The 20108-nt window shown below is 33.5% G+C and overlaps 1 protein-coding gene across 1 annotated transcript; it reads right to left on the bottom strand.

Annotated features, from left to right (window-relative positions):
- Window positions 1-3851: 3851 nt before the first annotated feature.
- Window positions 3852-5793, bottom strand: LOC140040207 (uncharacterized). Its single transcript, XM_072085968.1, has 2 exons — window positions 5045-5793; window positions 3852-4951 (listed from the first exon to the last, which is right to left on the bottom strand). Exon 1 carries the CDS (start codon window positions 5720-5722, stop codon window positions 5066-5068), a length of 657 nt encoding a protein of 218 aa, XP_071942069.1. The 5' UTR covers window positions 5723-5793; the 3' UTR covers window positions 3852-4951; window positions 5045-5065.
- Between the last annotated feature and the right edge of the window lie 14315 nt (window positions 5794-20108).

The following is a 20108-nucleotide window of genomic DNA, read 5'->3' as shown; positions in this document are numbered from 1 at the left end:
AAACAAGTAATTATACTGGTCCTCTTCCAATTAAAGAACACTTTAGTTTAGACACTTCCAATTAGCGACCATTTTTATTGTTTTGTATGAGTAAAGACAAGAGTAATAATAGTTTTTAATCATGTGACAAAAAACAAGTAATTGTACTGGTCCTCTTCCAATTAAAGATCACTTAAAATTAAACACTTCCAATTAGCGACCGTTTTATTATTTTGTATGAGTAAAGACAAGAATAATAAATAGTTTATAATCATGTGATAAAAAACAAGTAATTGTACTGGTCCTCTTCCAATTAAAGATCACTTAAATTTAAACACTTCCAATTAGCGACCGTTATTATTGTTTTGTATGAATAGAAACAAGAAGAATAAATAGATTTTAATCATGTGATAAAAAACAAGTAATTGTACTGGTCCTCTTCCAATTAAAGATCACTTTAATTTAAACACTTCCAATTAGCGACCGTTATATTATTTTGTATGAATAAAGGCAAGAATAATAAATAGATTTTAATCATATGACAAAAAAACAAGTAATTGTACTGGTCCTCTTTCAATTAAAGATCACTTTACTTTAAGACACTTCCAATTAGCGACCGTTATATTGTTTTGTATGAGTACAGACAAGAAGAATAAATAGATTTTAATCATGTGATAAAAAACAAGTAATTGTACTGGTCCTCTTCCAATTAAAGGTCACTTTACTGTAAGACACTTCCAATTAGCGACCGTTATATTATTTTGTATGAGTACAGACAAGAAGAATAAATAGATTTTAATCATGTGATAAAAAACAAGTAATTGTACTGGTCCTCTTCCAATGAAAGATCACTTTACTTTAAGACACTTCCAATTAGCGACCGTTATATTATTTTTTATGAATAAAAACATGAAGCATAAATAGTTTATAATCATGTGATATAAAATAAGTAATTGTACTGGTCTTCTTCCAATTAAAGATCACTTTACTTTAAGACACTTCCAATTAGCGACCGTTATATTATTTTGTATGAGTACAGACAATTAGAAGAATAAATAGATTTTAATCATGTAATAAAAAACAAGTAATTGTACTGGTCCTCTTCCAATGAAAGATCACTTTACTTTAAGACACTTCCATTTAGCGACCGTTATATTATTTTGTATGAGTACAGACAATAAGAATAAATAGATTTTAATCATGTGATAAAAAAACAAGTAATTGTACTGGTCCTCTTCCAATTAAAGATCACTTTACTTTAAGACACTTCCAATTAGCGACCGTTATATTATTTTGTATGAGTACAGACAAGAATAATAAATAGATTTTAATCAGGTGATAAAAAATAAGTAATTGTACTGGTCCTCTTCCAATTAAAGGTCACTTTACTTCAAGAAACTTCCATTTAGCGACCGTTATATTATTTTGTATGAATAAAGACAAGAATAATAAATAGTTTATAATCATGTGATATAAAATAAGTAATTGTACGGGTACTCTTCCAATTAAAGGTCACTTTACTGTAAGACACTTCCAATTAGCGACCGTTATATTACTTTGTATGAGTACAGACAAGAAGAATAAATAGATTTTAATCATGTGATAAAAAACAAGTAATTGTACTGGTCCTCTTCCAATGAAAGATCACTTTACTTTAAGACACTTCCAATTAGCGACCGTTATATTATTTTTTATGAATAAAAACAAGAAGCATAAATAGTTTATAATCATGTGATATAAAATAAGTAATTGTACTGGTCCTCTTCCAATTAAAGGTCACTTTACTGTAAGACACCTCCAATTAGCGACCGTTATATTATTTTGTATGAGTACAGACAATTAGAAGAATAAATAGATTTTAATCATGTGATAAAAAACAAGTAATTGTACTGGTCCTCTTCCAATGAAAGATCACTTTACTTTAAGACACTTCCAATTAGCGACCGTTATATTATTTTGTATGAGTACAGACAAGAAGAATAAATAGATTTTAATCATGTGATAAAAAACAAGTAATTGTACTGGTCCTCTTCCAATTAAAGATCACTTTACTTTAAGACACTTCCAATTAGCGACCGTTATATTATTTTGTATGAGTACAGACAAGAAGAATAAATAGATTTTAATCATGTGATAAAAAATAAGTAATTGTACTGGTCCTCTTCCAATTAAAGGTCACTTTACTGTAAGACACTTCCATTTAGCGACCGTTATATTATTTTGTATGAGTACAGACAAGAAGAATAAATAGATTTTAATCATGTGATAAAAAACAAGTAATTGTACTGGTCCTCTTCCAATTAAAGATCACTTTACTTTAAGACACTTCCAATTAGCGACCGTTATATTATTTTGTATGAGTACAGACAAGAAGAATAAATAGATTTTAATCATGTGATAAAAAATAAGTAATTGTACTGGTCCTCTTCCAATTAAAGGTCACTTTACTGTAAGACACTTCCATTTAGCGACCGTTATATTATTTTGTATGAGTACAGACAAGAAGAATAAATAGATTTTATTCATGTGATAAAAAACAAGTAATTGTACTGGTCCTCTTCCAATGAAAGATCACTTTACTTTAAAACACTTCCAATTAGCGACCGTTATATTATTTTGTACGAGTAAAGACAAGAAGAATAAATAGTTTACTTGTTTAATCCCCAATCAATTAAAAGTTGCACCTTTTTATAATCAACACGATATAGCTGATCTCTTGAAAAAACATAATCAGTTTTACTGAAGTATTATGTTAATTGGTACATTGATCGTCACATCGAGAATATGGTAGGGGTGTCACACTATGTGCGTCTAGGGTGAATGCAAAGATAATGACATCGATATAGCGCCACATCAACACGTTTTTATGCACCTTTGGTGTAAGTATTTATTTTAGTATTTTGTCCTTAAATCAGAATTTATATTCAAAGAAAAAATGACTTGTTATGTAAAAAAACAACAATTCGGTATCTGGAATCTTAAAATTAATGTATCTATAAAAATAATTAATATGGGATAGGCCTGAGACCTCATACATTTGTTAATAGGGCTACTTTATTGAACCTTCATTTTATCGGATGTTATAAGAACGCTTGCTTCAACCGATTCTTTTTTTGAACAGCATTTTGTTTAAAGGCGATTGTGTTATTTTCAATGTTTAATAAACTTCTGGAATTTCAGAGAAACCCATTTTAATAAACAAAAGCTTCTTATAAAATGTGCTTACTGGATAATGTTTCATACATGTTTGGCTGGTTCAAATTTACTTTACTTTTGCTTTTCCGCTACTCCCCTGTTATACTATATATTTGTTGTTATGTAGAAAGATTGAAAATAAATTCATTCATTCATTCTTCTTTTATTTCGGAAAAAAAAAATACTCCATAGTTCAGTAACAAGTGTACATTATTGTAAATATAACAAATACATATACATATATATATATATATATATAATATATATGTATTTGTTATATTTACAATAATGTACACTTGTTACTGTCTGTATATATATATATATATATATATATATGTATTGTGTTCCAACCGTACCACGCCGAGAATGTTAAAGGGTCGTTATCCGGTCGAGTTAAAGAACAATACCATGAAAGCCCCAGTGGTCTAATGGTTAGGGCAACTGCATATCAAGCCGACGGTCCGAGTTCGAGCCTCGGTTGGGGCGACTTTTTCTCATTCTCTCAGATTTCCTCATCTTTATCGTTTCAAAAATTAATTAAATCATTTTCAGTGTATCACCGGGCGGTTTGGAATTTATTTCTATGCCTGTTGTGTTTACAACTGAGGACTAGTGCTGTTCCGCCGTACCACGCCGAGAATGTTAAAGAGTCGCTATCCAATCGAGTTCGAACCGTGAAAGCCCCAGTGGTCTAACGGTTAGGACATCTGCATATCAAGCAGGCGGTCCGAGTTCGAGTCTCGGTTGGGGCGACTTTAACTCATTCTCACAGATTTCCTCATCTTTATCGTTTCAAATTAATTAATTAAATTTCAGTATATTACCGGGCGGTTTAGAATTAATGTTCTATGCTACATAGTCACGTGGTTAGAACAATAGTTTCATATATCTACTATGTAGATTGGATGAAGGAAAAGCAAATTCATGAATACATTACAAATAAATGTATGAATTGTGAATTACAAAAATATTAAATGTTGTTATCTTGTCAGAATGAGTTGTAAATATGAACGAGTTTTGTAAACATAAATTATATATCATTGATCATTACTTATATTAACAGGATAAAATAATAATAGTGTAATAATAATGAACAATAGTTACAGAAAAATATTTATTTATTTATTTATTTATTGCTATTAAAACTTGTTTCAGTAAGTGTGTTTGTATTTATTTTACTTTGTTATTGATCATCATTGGTCTGGCTACCAATACATTGGAAGCACGCAAGCCTCGCTACCACGTCAAGGTTGATGATCATAGCGAGGGTAGGTTGCACGTTTGTATGTGCCCCTTTGACCAAAGAAAACATATTATAGAAGAAAATTGCATAACATTATGAAACAGAATCATATGAGTTGTAAATATGAAAAAGTTTTTTAAACATAAAAATACAATAAAAATAAACACTAGTTACAATCTAATTCACGTACTTTTACCTTACCGGACCTTTAGTCGCGTTATTCTTTTATACAATCTGCTTTTTAATTAATTTTTTAATCCTTGTAGCGATCAAAGCAGGGCGCATGACACATCATTGCATGTTTACACTGGACACACTGTATTTGATCTGTTGTTACCTGCCATTAGACCCCTTGAGCCTTTGACGTACTTATGCTCAGATATTCGTCTTCCGTTGATTCAATGAAAGATGGTGACGCTTTAATTAGCCGCTGTGGTGAATCTATGTTCTTCTTTCTGGTCCGACAAATGCAATTGGTATTTCTTCGTCGATGAGTTTCAGACAAAGCCGACAATCTCCTCTTGACGGAAGCACCTGTAAAAAATCAAAGCATTAACGAAACTTACCTCTATAAGGTAAACAAATACCCTTTTCACCATTTAATGCTTCTGTGTATGTTGAGATTACCGGTCATAGGTAGGCCTACAGTTAAAGAGTGACGTTGTATGAATCAACATATAATTGTCCAGGTACTTCATTGTTGCTCTGATGAATCCTTTCCGGGAAATGTTCCATGTCACAAAGCAAATTGAATATATTTGGATCGATATCATCTTTTAGATGGTTGACTGCTTCAATGTCATAATGTGTGTCCGTGAATTCAGATACGTATATAACGTCCATAATGCCTTCGGAACGCATTACCGCTTCATCTTCGTAATTATCTACCAGAGCAGCATTGAGGGTCACATCGGATACAATATCCCAGTATTTCCGTGCAAGGTGGTTTTTGATTGGTGCGTATGGTGTACGAGTGTATTTTAATTCAGCGTCATAAGTTTTCTTGTCTACATCCAGGACAGGCTCAAAGTGTGCACATAAGTTTGATAGGTAGATGTTTCTTTCAGATACTAAATCACCAAACTGATTACTTATTGGTGCATATTTCAACCATTCATAATGTGGAAGCCCTTTCCTTCTTCCATATTTACTGTAAACATAAACATTCGTATTTGACATGGTCGCAAATGCCATGATTTCGATGTCCGAACCCCATGTCCCATATTCCCCCATTCTCGTGTCTTCCACGTATCGTTCAAATGATCTGGATTCAATTTTTTCAAATAGGTTTTTGTTCATGGACATATAGTTTAGTATGTAATCCCGTACAACTACATGGTAGTTCTGGACACCAAAGAGAATATAACTCAAAGCCCTAAAAAGACAGTTGCCGTCCCCTCTCATATTAACAACTTTAGTAGGCCTGGCTGCCTTGTCCATTTCACATTTTAAGTGAGTTTTGTGAAAATTTTTGACATTGATACCAAATGGTGCTGCCTTTTCAAGCTGCCAATTGGCATCGACAGGAAAGAATAACTTTCTTGAAGTTTTCGTGTTGAGGTATACCACATCACTATCAGATACAGGCCTACTGTTGTCATGGTCATCATCCGGTGCGACATTATCATTGTCTAATGTAGGTATGTTATCGTGATTATCCAGTGTGATATCATCGTTCTTGGATGTAGGTATGTTAATGTGATCATCCGGTGTGATATCATAATTCTTGGATGTAGGTCTGTTATCGTTATCATCAACATTCTTGGATGTAGGTATGTTAATAATGTGATCATCCGGTGTGATATCACCATTCTTGGATGTAGGTATGTTATCATGGTGCGTTACTTCAGGTGGGATGTCTGGCGTTCGCTTTCGTTTCTTTGGAGGGAGATGCTTATCATTGGTATTACATTTCTGTTTAGTGCTTGATGATGGACAGTTCAAAGAGGTTGTTTTATCGGACTTGTAATGTCTGATCTTGTTTCCGTTAACAATAGCCCTTCTTCCTTTTAGTCGATATGTATTGTGAGTGAGGACTTTTTCTATAATATATGGACCAGTCCATCGAGCATTAAGTTTGCCTCCCTTTCTTGACAAATTTCTGGAATTCTGCAAGAGCACTTGATCTCCTGCATAGTACGTGTTGCTTTTAACACCAGCATCATGATAATGTTTTTGCTTTTTCTGTGCTTTTTTGATATTTTCTGATGCCTTTCTCCTTGAATCTTTGAGTTTCAAAAAAGCGTCCACTCTTATTTTTAAAGGAACAGTTCCGGATATGTCATCTTTATTAGACGAAACGATGGGAATACGTAATTCTACAGGCAACACAGCCTTTCTACCGTAAACTAATGAGAATGGGTCACATTTCGTAGACTTGTGCTCGGATGTTCTGTAGGCAAACAACACGTATGGGAGTTGTATATCCCAGTCATTTTGGTCTGCGTTGGTCAACGTCATAAGCATTGTGCAAAGTGTTCTGTTAAAGCGCTCCGTTTGCCCGCCTGTTTGAGGATGGTATGGTGAGGCAACTCTGTGGTCTACCCCAATCAGCTTACAGAAGCTGTCATTCAGCTCATTACAAAACTCTCTACCCTGGTCTGTAATCAATATAGAAGGTGTTCCATGTCTGCAGACAAAATCAATAAAAGATCTCAGCACTGTTTTAGCAGATTTATCTGGAATTGCATCAGCTTCCACCCATTTGGTAAGGTACTCCGTAAATACAAGTAAGTACCGATTACCTGAAACACAGCAAATAATAATATAATAAGCCGTAATAATAGTAGTGTCAAAATGTCATGATGAGATGTACAACACCCGAACTGTACGAATGAAATAACAATAATAATAACAATATTAATATCAATAAATATAATAAGAACAAGAACAATAATAATATCGTGGATTTACATAGCGCCTAATGTTGTAAAACCTCTATGCGCTGAACAGTATTACCCCAGTCATGGTTTGGATCAAATTAAAACAGGCAGAAATAAAGATTATTACAGTATAGCCATAATCGATGTAAATCCGGTGACAATAATAAGAGCATCTGATTCTTGGTAAATCTAGTTTTTGTTGACAGTGTAAAAAAGAGAACTGTCATAATTTTAGTTTAGTTAACAATTTCAAGAAACCTCACAGAAATTGCGCTTGTGCCTTTACAATAATAAATTTAAGTTCAGCCCTATTACAATAAAGGCCGAACAGAACTAATTATTAACTGTAATTTTAGGCCCTGAAGAATGAATTACAAAGTTTTCTGAACGTATTTCATTCATGTCTTCTTGCTTTTTACTTTTACGTTTTGATTTAGCTTTTTTATCCAGTCACAGCATTTTTGTTTTTCAGTAATTTGTCATGAGATACCTTACCATTTTCTGTCTTTACCAAAGGCCCAACAATATCCATACCGATCTGTCTGAAAGCAGTATCTGTTACGGGTATAGGTTGAAGTGGCACTTTTGCTTTTTTTAAAACTTCTTTCCGTTGGCACTGATCACAGGCGGCTATAAAATTACGAACACCATCAAATGACCCCTTCCAATAATACCTTTCGCGTATCTTTTTCCAACTGTTAAAAAAAAAAAAAAATGTGTTTATTGTATTGATGATATTCAATCTCTTTGTAGGTTTACTATTGACCTTAAAACTGTATTATGGATTCTTTAAATATTTTAATTTTATTTTGTTTTTTAATATTATTTATTATTTATTACCGCAGTTCACATCACCATTCTCATCAATGCATTATAATAACATTACAGTTTGGCGTTCCATATATTTTAACTTTTCGTTTAAGGCAAGCACTGGGCACAACTGATTAATTCACTTTTAATATTTATCTATGTTTCTAGTTTTTTTATTTGACAATGATAAATGAATATTGAAAAGGGAAAAGATACCTTCTATGAAAAATGTCCATCAGTCCGTGATGATTCCGTGTCACATTGTACCAGGGAGATTTACATCTCCCTGATTGTACCGTGTTTACATTCTAAATACCCCCATATAAACTTCAAATTGAGTGCAGCCTCCCATACAAAATAACTACGCCCTCAATCTGGTAATAATTCACTCAGGCAATAAAAAACTAACTTGAAAAGTATAAATAATTAATTGTCCTACTAGAATTATTGTGTACGCTTGGTGAATGTGCGACAGAGTAGATATAAAAATCGCCACTTTTTTTTAAAAAATAAACAAGGGGAAATATATACGTTTTAACACTACATACTGGTTAAATTTATTTATTTTTAAAATGTAGAGGACACCCTATTAAGGAAACCGGGTACTTTTTAGTGAGCCACAATGGTAGATTGCGAGAGGTAGTGGTCCTTTAAAATAGGTGGTCACTTACGAAAGATGTGGTCGATAAGGGAGGTGGTCGCTTACGATATGTGATCGATTATGAGAAGCGGTCTCCTAACAGAGAGGTCGTTTATTAGAAGTGGTCACTTAAGAGAGGTGATTTATACAAGAGTTGGTATATTATGAGAAGCGGTCCATTTAGAGATATGGTGGTCTTCTAAAAGAGATCATCACTTACGAGAGGCGGTCGAAAATAAAAAGCGGTCGCTTACGAGAGTTGTGGTTGTTAAGAGAGGTGGTCGCTTACTACGAGAGGTGGTCGATTATGAGAAGCGGTCCATAATGAGAGGATGTGATCACTTACAATAGTTGGTCGATTATGGGAAGCGATCCCTTAACAGAGACGATGGCCGTTTAATAGAGGTGGTCACCCAAAAAAGTTGTCGTTACGAGAGAGGAAGTCGATTATGAGAAACGGTCCCTTAAAAGAGTTGGTTGCTTACGATGTGTGGTCGTTTTAGAAAGTTGGTCGGTTACGAGACGTGGATAGATGGATAGCTAAGTAAACAGATGCATTTGCACATGATTTAGACATTTAGGTTTGTAAAATATATATTTTCTACATTAGCTGGCGATAGTCCTACATTAGCTGGGATGCAATTTTCGTTCCTACATTCGTTGTTGATCGTTCTACATGGTGTTAATTTTTTTCATTACATAAGCTGCAGGTGGTTTTACTCCATTACCGGGGGATTGGAAACTAGTTTTGTTATTGAAAATGCGTTTTTTTTAAAGAAGTATTCCCTAAAAAAAAATGTAATAATCCACTTTAAAGTTACATAATAAAAGTCTTCTTCCTTACCTTTTTTTTTGTCAAATTGTGTTTTCTTTCATAAGTATACATTTTAAACGAACGAAAGTTAATACTGATATGGCTTTTTGCATTATGAATGAGCAACTAATATTGAACATATTTATTATACCAAGACCTGAATAAGTTTTCATTCGGGAAGTATTTGTATCACTATTTAAAACTAAGATATCTCTCATGAGGGATATCTCTATATTACTTACTTACCAAGATATTTAGAATGGAAGATTCTTGTCCCATTCGGAATATCACAAGTGGATTTTTTTCTGTGTTAGTTATGCAGTGGGCACGTGTAGAGTACCGTATATGAACTGTTATAAAACTAAAACATTACTATTATAGATAGAGCTAGTTGTACTGTATTCTTCTTGGTTTTTCGAGGTGTAATAAGCCTACAAAAAAATATCTATTAACATAGATATTTCTTTTAAAAAGTAAGACATCTTAGTTTTCAATTGAAATAATCTATCTTTATTAAAAGAGATATCTTAATTTTGAACTAAAGATATATGCGTTGTGTAGCACTGTGTAAATTATATAATAATAATCTGTCAAATTATTGAAACAGTGCTCATATTCGGAACATTTTTGATTAATTATTGAATGCCAATATATGTTTTGTATTTTTTACATGTGATATTTTATGTTCAACTTCAATATATTTATACAATTAATTGCGATAATATATTGAGTAGAAATTATTATCGACTTAACATATTTTTCATTCATGGAGGTATAAAAATATGTTTGAATCTATATATAAAATACTAACTTCATAATGTACACGGTCATTATACATTTTTCAATTGATAAGTATTAGTTATTATTCATTTAATTCATTCATTTAATCATTTGTTTCGAATTCTGTGGTCCACAGAAAGTAAAATTACGTATAAAATCATTTAAAAACAATGCTGTACTAATTACTAATACTCATCTCAGGATGGCATTCCACCTGGCCAAACATATAAACAGTTTTAAAGTCACCCAGAAACTTATCGAAGCTTAAATATTATTTAATTGACAAACTTTAAACTTACGTTTTGTTGACACCCAAGTGACCACCATGTGCCTGCTTATGGATACTGTTTAACACTTCGTGTTTTTCTTTCGGTAACAATACACGCAACAATCTACCAGAATGTTGTTTGTAATACAAGATATCACGAAGAATTGTAAAGTTCTTGGCTTTCCGTCGCAAACTTCGTTTTAATATTTCAGAATAATTTACAGGATAAACGTTGTTTTGTAGATAGTTTCTCAAGGCATCAAACTCATGATCGGCCATAATGATAATAAGTAAAAATAGAAAGAAGGCAGATTGTAACGAACAACACCGTGATTGGAACTTTGCAAGCAAAGTGAATGATTTTTTAAATGTAGGAGGTTTTGAACAAACATTGAGCCAATCAGCTTCTTGCTACATTTGTTTTAACCAATTGCCGATTAGAAGAAAGAGCAAACAGTTTTGTCAGGTGTAGGCCTATAATTTAAACTTTGTGCCTTAAGTGGATGTCACGAACTCCTTTTACGTATGTTTCCGAGCGGTTGAAAATACTTTAGAAACTCCCTTGTGACATAAAAGTATACACACCAAATTCACAAAGTTGTAAAATAACTCAAAAACAAATCTTTAATTTCAATCAACTTCAACTTTCAACAACCCAGTAAGCATTTTAAACAACAGCTTCACAATAACTTTTACAATCTAATATCCAACCTCTAATATCCAACAACATGACAATAGTTTTACATCCCTTTATATACAAGATGTTCCTATCCTTCTATATCATTCTTTATACTTCTTATTCTATTTGATTACAGTTTCTATTAATAGCATACTGGAATGTTCCTGATTGTTATTATATTAATTATACATGATGTCTTAAATGTAAACATCTTATTCTAGAATGTTCATGGTTAGGGAATGGTAATTTATTACAGTGGCAAGTACACAAAAAATGAGAGAAAAAAACTATTGGAGGGAAATGCCATTTATTAAATTAAATTTCGAAGATACTCTTATTGGTAAACGCTTCAGTCGTTCTATTACACAATAAATAGCACATTCAGATAGGAGTATAAAATATAATCATATAGTTATTCTTTATTACATATTATACGTTCATCTCAAATTATATTATAATATTAATTGAAATTGTATTTAAATTTGTATCCGTTTTTGTCGACAGGACCACAATGCAAAACAAGTATATTTCTACTTGATTGTGTATAATCCTGTATAAATATGTTGTTAAATAAATAAAATAATATTAAATAGTAATCTACGTAAAATAATATTATAGTACATAAGTTCGTATTAAAACCGTTCAGGCTATGAGGCAACCCCCGCTCCCTGTATATTAAATAGAAACATTTTTTATAATACTTATACTAGAATCATATACTAATTTATTTAGTTATTTTTTAAAATAAGAGAATTAAATTACGTAACATACTGTGGTATATAATTCTTGTAATGAAATCATATTCATGGTAAGCGTAATCTTAATTTGAGATATGGCAAGTTCGCACCCCTTCTCCTGACAAATAACAGATGACAGTTAACACGACTACCGGTAATTAATATCTCCCGAGAGCCGCTGTTTTGAGGTTGACCTGACAATTGTGGCCTGAGTTATGGGACATTACCCTTGCTGGACATCTGGTAAAAATAAATACTGATTATGCTGCCACTTTAGTACACAAAACAATAAATAAAAAAAAATAAAAAAACACAACTTGTGGCATTTCCTTTACACTAGTCCCTGTTCAAAACCGCTAGTGTAGAAAACGGCAGCAAATGTCGTCGAAACTGTCAAATCCACCCATGTAGTAAAACCTAGAACTAGCTAATGTAGAAACACCAACAGTTATTTATTAAATAAAAATCAACATTAGCTAATATACAACTTAACAGGTAATGAAGTAACGAAAATTGCCTCACAGCTGATGTAGTTAATATCGCCAGCTAATAAAATAATAATTATATATTTTACAAACCTAAATGTCTAAATCATGTGCAAATGTATTTCTCTACTTAGTTTAGCTGTCAGTCTATCCACCTCTCGTAAGTGATCGGCTTTCAAAACGTAGCACTCTGATCGTAAGCAACTACCCTTGTTAGCGACCACCTTTAATATTTAAAAGGGACTACCTCTGTTAAAGGACCGCTTCTCACAATGGACAACTTCCTGAAGGGGTAACCTCCTCTCATAAGGGACTGCTTTTCATAAACTACCACCGCTCGTAGACGACCACTTCTTTTACCGACTACACCTCCCGTAAGTGACCACCTCAATAGAGGTGGTAATTTGCGAAAGGTGGTCGTTACGGATGGTAGTCGATTATGAGAAGTGGTCCCAGTGGAGAGGTGGACGTTTTTTTTTATAGAGAGGTCGACACTTTAGGCGTGGTCGTTAAGAGAGGTAGTCCGTCATGAGGTTGATTATGAGAAGCCGAGGTGGTGGTCCTTTAAAATAGCTCGTCCTTGACGAGTGGTGTGGTCGTTAAGAGATGGTGGGCGATTATCAGAGACGGTGGTCGTTCAATAGAGGTGGTTACTTACTAGAAGTGGTTGTTGGTTGGTCACTTACGAGACGTGGATAGATGGATAGCTACCGGTAAGTAAAGAAATGCATTTTCACATGATGTAGACAGGTTTTTAAATTATACAATATTTTCAACATTAGCTGTGAGGCAATTTTCGTTACTACATTATCTGCTGACCGTTCTAAATTAGCTGGTGTTGATTTTAAAAATTGATACATAAGCTGTTGGTATTTCTGGTATTAGCTGGTGGTTTCTATGTTTATATGTCCATATAAAACAAAAATACAACCGCGATTTTTTAAACTCAGCTGCATGTACAGACATTGTGGCAAAGACGTTTTAAACGCTTCATTTCAATATAAGCCATTATTCTATGAATTTGATGTATAACGGTATTGGACTGTTTGTATTGGGAACGAAATACCCTAATATTCGAAAAAAACAAAAAACCGAAATACCCTTGAGTGAACGAATAATTATGATGCGCAATTAAGGTGTTTATTTTGCCATATAAAATATAAAAAACAAATATTTTTTGGTAATATGCATCAACAATATTTTTCAAATGTATTTTAGATAAATAAATAAATAATGTAAAGTCTCTAGAAACAAAGCAAATATTGTGACTAACCAATTCAATGTTTTATTAAATAAAAACAAAAATCAGGCATCTGTGAAAAAAATATAATGAAAAAGAACTGACTTTAACAATGACGAACTTACTTGTTTAAAGAACTTTTGTTATCAGTTGATATTATTAAATTAGTAGCAGTATTATGAATATTACAAAATAATATTTTGAGAACTGAAAAATATTTTGAGGGAACGAATATATTTAGGGAGAACAAAATAAGATTTCAAGAACTGAATAATATAAAAAACGAATTACTACTTCGAGACAAGGAATGATGATGATGATGATGATGATCGAGAGAACGAAATAATTTCGAGGGAAATTATTTCGTTCTCTCGCGAAGTAGTAATTCGAATTTCGAATGAAATAATATTTCGAGATAACGAAATAGGTAGGCCCTATGCCTATATGATTTAGTGATATTCATTCCCTCGAAATAATAATACAGTAGGCTATATATTTTTCAAGTTGTCGATTTACTTCAAATTGACAACAGGTTGTATATACTCAATCAAAAACAAACAATTTAATTTGATTAGACTATATGTCTCCAGATATAATAATAGTAATATTTATTTCAATCCACTTGATATTTTGCGATTCAAGTTGGTATTCTAAGGAATTATAATTACCCTAACGGGAGTTGGTGAACGTCCAGTGCCCTAGTTTTTACGGGGTTAATATGATGTCGATGTCTCGATGGTCCTACTTTTTTATCGATGAAAGCTGCCCCCGGGTGGTTGCGGCCATTTTCAACAGCTAGTATTACAATATTCAATGCTGAAAATTGTCCAGTGGACACTTTCAAACACCGGACAGATTTAAATCTTACACCGGACGCACTTTCCCCCTTCAAAATAAACACAATTATATCATTTTACGTAGGCCTATCTATTTCCTGTGCTATTGTTCAAATAAAGATGTACTTATTCCAATAAAATGAAATTATTACATCTGTATACTTTAATATAAATAGAAAACAATAATAAATCAAGTAAATAAAACACAAAAGTTACAATGCAAAAATGAAAAGCAAAACTATGCCAATTTAATAAATGGTGGTATAGGTAATAATGATGGTAAAAGACAACACAATACAATATGTTGAGCATATGGGATCTTTATTAGATAATTATTTAAATCGTTAATTTGGTAATATTTGTTCTCTCGTCCTCTTGTACGCAATGCAATGACGTAGGCACAACGCAAGCGAGAAAGTAAAAATCAATAATAAGAAAATAAGCTGAAATCACATCACCATATATCAAGAATCTAACGAATTATCTACCACGAAGAATCTACCTATCAATATGGATAATAGAATCCCGACAATCAATAATAATTAATAAATTGCAGTAGCCAATTTATCTTAGTATTTTTAGAATTGAAATAATACCTCCTAATGTGATGATAATATTTGAATAATACTGCAGTCCTTTGTAATATTCAAGTCATTTATAATAGCAGTCTAATGCATTCAACACTGTCACAAGTTGTTTTCAGAAAGTGTGGCCATGAAGGCAATAATAAAATGCTATTATACGTCACTAATGGGATGACCGTGTCGTTACCTATTGTCTTGTTATTTTACTCTGTGTTTCCATACACAATTTTATCAAGGATTTGCTTTCATTGAATATAGATAATATGTAGCAAATTATACACAGTTAGGCCTAATGCAAATGATTAACCATAATAAAATGGCAACTTCCAAGAGTGAAAGAAATTGTATGTTGAATTATTAAAATAACTAAGAACGCGCAACGTGGACGCGAGGACGTACGCGCAATGTAATCAATCAGAAGCAACCGTTCGGAGTCCTTCGTTTCTGATTGGTCAAATTTTCCGCGTTGCGTGTACGCCCTTGCGTGCGTCCTAAGTGTGAACCAATCTTTAGACGGACATCCAAACTGTCGGCTGTGATTGGTGAAAGTAGGCCTACCACGACTCCTAGTAAACAGATTTTAAATCTTTTAGGCCTAAAGGTCTTATGACAATTAGTCTGAACGGAAGCTTCTGAAACGAAGCAAGAACAAAAACAATTTGCATTAAATTTGTACAGCCTTTAAATTCTCATCCTTAACAATAAGTTCATTTTCAATAATTATAACAGTAACGTACGTAATATATATATACAGTTTATTATTGGCTGTTAATGATGATCTCATGAATATTCATTATTTCATTGAAAATTGGAAGATAGTAGTGCAGTATAGTTTCTAAAGCGTCTAATTATTGATGATGCTGCGTAGCCAATCCTGCCCCGCGTCATTCGTCGTGGGGCAACCGTCAACGCAGTGGAGTCAAATTTTACTTCTTTTATCAGCCGAGTATTTTTTTTATTATAATTAAATTGTCGGTGTAATGATTTAGTCATCTAATCATCGTGTGAGTATTTTTGATCGAATACCTGAATATATATTCTGATACTAGCTATAGCCGGCCTACTCAAACATTTTACTGGAAACATAATATACCGTACGAATGCACTTTGGCGGTTCAAACAAGTGTACTGATGTACATTCGCAATAATTTTCTCCAACTCGCTGTCTACCTACTCTGTAAGATCGGTTGCTTTCTTGGACTGACTCAGAAGACATCAGCAATCTGAACAAAAGAATAGTATGAGCAACTGCTACGAGTATAAACGACAAATGTTTCGAATGGGAAAATGTAATCACACACTAAAAAGTGTTAATTGTACCGTACCTTTTTATTTTGGAAAACAATTGTTGAACAGATGACGCAATTTTCTCTTTCATCTAGCACCGAAATACTTCAACTGCATATAATGAATTATGAATCTTCCAATATGGACCAACTTCTCTAAAGTAGGTTAAATGTTATGATTCAACATAACTGCAGCAAAAAGTGGTTCTGCCATTTTGAAAAAAGTATTTTTGAACATAGATGTGATAACAGCAGCTAACACGGAAAAACTTTAACATGGCACAGCAGTATGACTGACCATATATAACGAATTATGAATGTTCAACTTCTTTAAAGTGGTTTAAATGTTATTAACAAAACTGCAGCTAACACAGCAGCAGTTGAACATAGATGATGACATTTTGTCATTTCCAGCACTAAGACTTCAACATGTCGTCACATTATGGTTGGGCCGCGTATCTAACAGCAATGCATCTTATAATAGGAATCATATCCTCTGTAATGAACACAACTGCATTCGTAGTGTTCTTGAGAAACAAGATGTTATATTCTGCCACAAATCTCTTAAATGCGTTTCTTGCGGTTGTTGACGCCTTTCTTGTGACGTTTATCTCCATAACCACTTTCCTAACACTCATGACACCTGATTCAACATGTAGTCAAGTAAAACGTGTTAAATTTCTAAGCGGAACAACGTTATATTTCATGACTTTGTCGTCGGTGGTGTCGGTCGTGATCAGTTTGTACAGATACAGGACAACTGTCAAGTTAAAAGATACTAAACTTCTACAAATGAAATCAGCACTTTTACCTATGGCAATCAGCGTCATATTTTCACTTAAGAATGTTTTAATTCCACTAACAGGATGGGGTTATTACCCCTTACAATACCTATGCCCGCCTAAGTATACATCGGAGATTAGCGATTCCGATCGAACGTTTACGATATATCTAATGTTTTCTATTTGGTTATTTCCGGTTTTAATCATAATTTGTTCTTATTATAAAATACACAAAGCTATTAATCTTCATTCTGATACACTGAAGAGCTACCCGCAACAAAAAAACAATTTCACAAAATCAAAACGAGCGTTTCGTTTAATTTCATTAATTATCTGCGCATTTGTTTGTGTTTGGAGTTTGTATTTCATCGGTTTGGCCGTGTCGGTTTTTTCTATCGAGACACCAGCTTTAGCAATAAGTCTTATCCATATATTGGTTGGTGTTTCAACGATAAGTAACTCATGTTTGTACGTTTTGATGAACAATCTTTATAGAAAATGTACGTGGAGATTGCTGAAGTGCAAAGGAGCGTACGTGCGTTCATACGCGTCGCGCATGCTCGGAAGCAATGTGTTGTTAGATGGACGAAGGAGAGTTTTGCCAGAAGTACACGAGGAAGATTCTCACCATGACAACATTGATTTTCTTCCTATAAAAATGAGTACTAAGGGTCAATTGGATTCCGGCGTCGGAATTGATGAAAATATTGAAATGGATGATTTGTCGAAAGACGATGACGAAAGTAAAGATTCCGTACCAGACATGCAGATAAAAACGCGACCGTCACGATCGACCATTTTGAGACTACACGAGAAACATGAAAGTGCGCGAAGATTGTCGTTCATGCTGGGTCACTATAGCAGCGACGACGAAACATATGACGAACTTTTAGGCAGACAATCACCAACGGGCAGTGTCAGCGTTATTAGTGGAAATTTAAAATGCGAATCAAAAAATAAAAAAGGTGATAAGTGGAAAAGTCGAACTAATAAAAGCAAAAGAAGAACAACAGCTAGAACGGGGTTGGCGCAGTCTCTTAGAAGGACGAACCAGATTTACGCAGGAGCCAGGGTTACTGCTGGTGGCGTAGGAGCAAAAGCTGGAAATCATAATCCACGTATCAGCAATAATTATAGGAACGAAGCTGGCAAACCGAAGAATTTAGAACAGTTGAAAATCGGCAAGAGAAACAGCATCGATACTGCCAGTCAAAATGTTAAACATAAAGTAATTCCAGCTCATTTGAAAACAAGGAAAATATCTACGGGACAAAATGTATTAACGGTCCCAAAATGATGGTCAGATGTTCCTATTACACGTATATCGTTTTAACTTGGTTCCTCCCACCATCATTAATGCTTGGTGACGCAACAAAGGGACGTAACGTAACGTAAAGTGAATTGACCAATCACATGCGATAAAATATTCAAATTGTCGCTTGTCATTGGTCAACTCGCATGCGTTGCCTCTCTAGTGGAAACCGCGCTTAAGCATGATTCCCACTAGAACGTAACGCAAGGACGTAAACGCAACGCAAGCGTTTTAACCAATGACAAGCGAAGTTATAAACAGTTAGCAATAACAAGCGAATAAGCCATCGCTTGTGATTGGTCAATTCACTTGCGTTGCGTTACGTCCTTGTGTTGCGTCGCTAGTGGGAACCACGCTTTAGACCGCAACGCAAGGACGTAAGCGCGTCGACTAATCACGACGCGATTAGTCGTCCAAACTGTCGCTTGTGATTGGTCGACTCATTGCGTTTCAGTAGGAAACAAAGAAACAAGCTTAAGCCACGGATGATAGTGTGGAGACTACCTTAAGCCACGGATGATAGTGTGGAGACTTGTTGAATGTACAACAACTTTGTTTGGTTTCCAAACTATTGAGAATCTACTGTATCTACAAATACGTTACTGTATAATATTATTTGATAGATCCGTGATGATACAGATCCGTCATGTAGAGGAGTAACAGTATATTTCCCATAGTATATTATATTACCAAATCAGCTGTATCTCTACCTAATTAACCAACATCGCGTGCTATCTGTGATGAGGATATGAAAGAAAAAAAACACGAGATCGTAGAATATTGATAGCTTTATTATATTTTTTTAATTAATATACATTTTTAGATGAAATTAAAAAAAAACTTGTATCGAGAGACAAAATATGAAATATATGCACATAAAGGGGAGTGGATGATATTTTCACTAAAAAAACAGAATTATAGATACTTCACGATTGTCTGAAGCCGAGATATTAATTAATTATAATTTATTGTAATTTTAGTCTACGCAGAGAAGAGTGAAACACAAACTCATTCTTTCCTTGTCTGCGGAATTAAATTCATGAAAGGTTCTATCAATGTTTATTATTATAAATTTAATTACATTGGGTTTATGTCCATGTGGCAGTACATTAGGCAAACACAGAGAATACGTGTTAAGATATTAATTGAGTTAATACTTAATATGTGTTCTTCGGTTCGATAACTGTTAGTACATTACTTATTTTATTGGTGCGTGTTAGCATTTTACACGCGTGTGTTATCAATGGTTGCTATGCTCAAATTAAGTCAATATTCAATAAAGCTATAGAAACAAGATCCCTGCAGGGATCGTGGTTCTTAAATCATGTGATATGTCAGGGGAATAATAAAAATTAAATATCAACCATTTTTAGAATACAAAAATACTTGTTATTGATAAACTTGATTATGCCAATACTTTGTTTTGCCAAAATATTCAGCGGCCTTCATAGTTTGAGGTATTCCATACGTAGTTATAACTTGATTTAAAGTACAGTTTTACCATATTTATACTGTATTAATACTAATAGTGATATTTTATTTCGTTTTTTTACGAC

Source organism: Antedon mediterranea, chromosome 1 (assembly GCF_964355755.1).
Source record: "Antedon mediterranea chromosome 1, ecAntMedi1.1, whole genome shotgun sequence".
Taxonomy (NCBI): Eukaryota; Metazoa; Echinodermata; class Crinoidea; order Comatulida; family Antedonidae; genus Antedon; species Antedon mediterranea.
Note: the sequence above shows the minus strand (reverse complement) of the source record. Positions and strands in the feature narration are given on the sequence as shown.

Bases quoted from the DNA above. Each gene is read 5' to 3' on its own strand.
- LOC140040207 (XM_072085968.1), bottom strand. From the start codon at position 5,722: ATGTCCATGAACAAAAACCTATTTGAAAAAATTGAATCCAGATCATTT.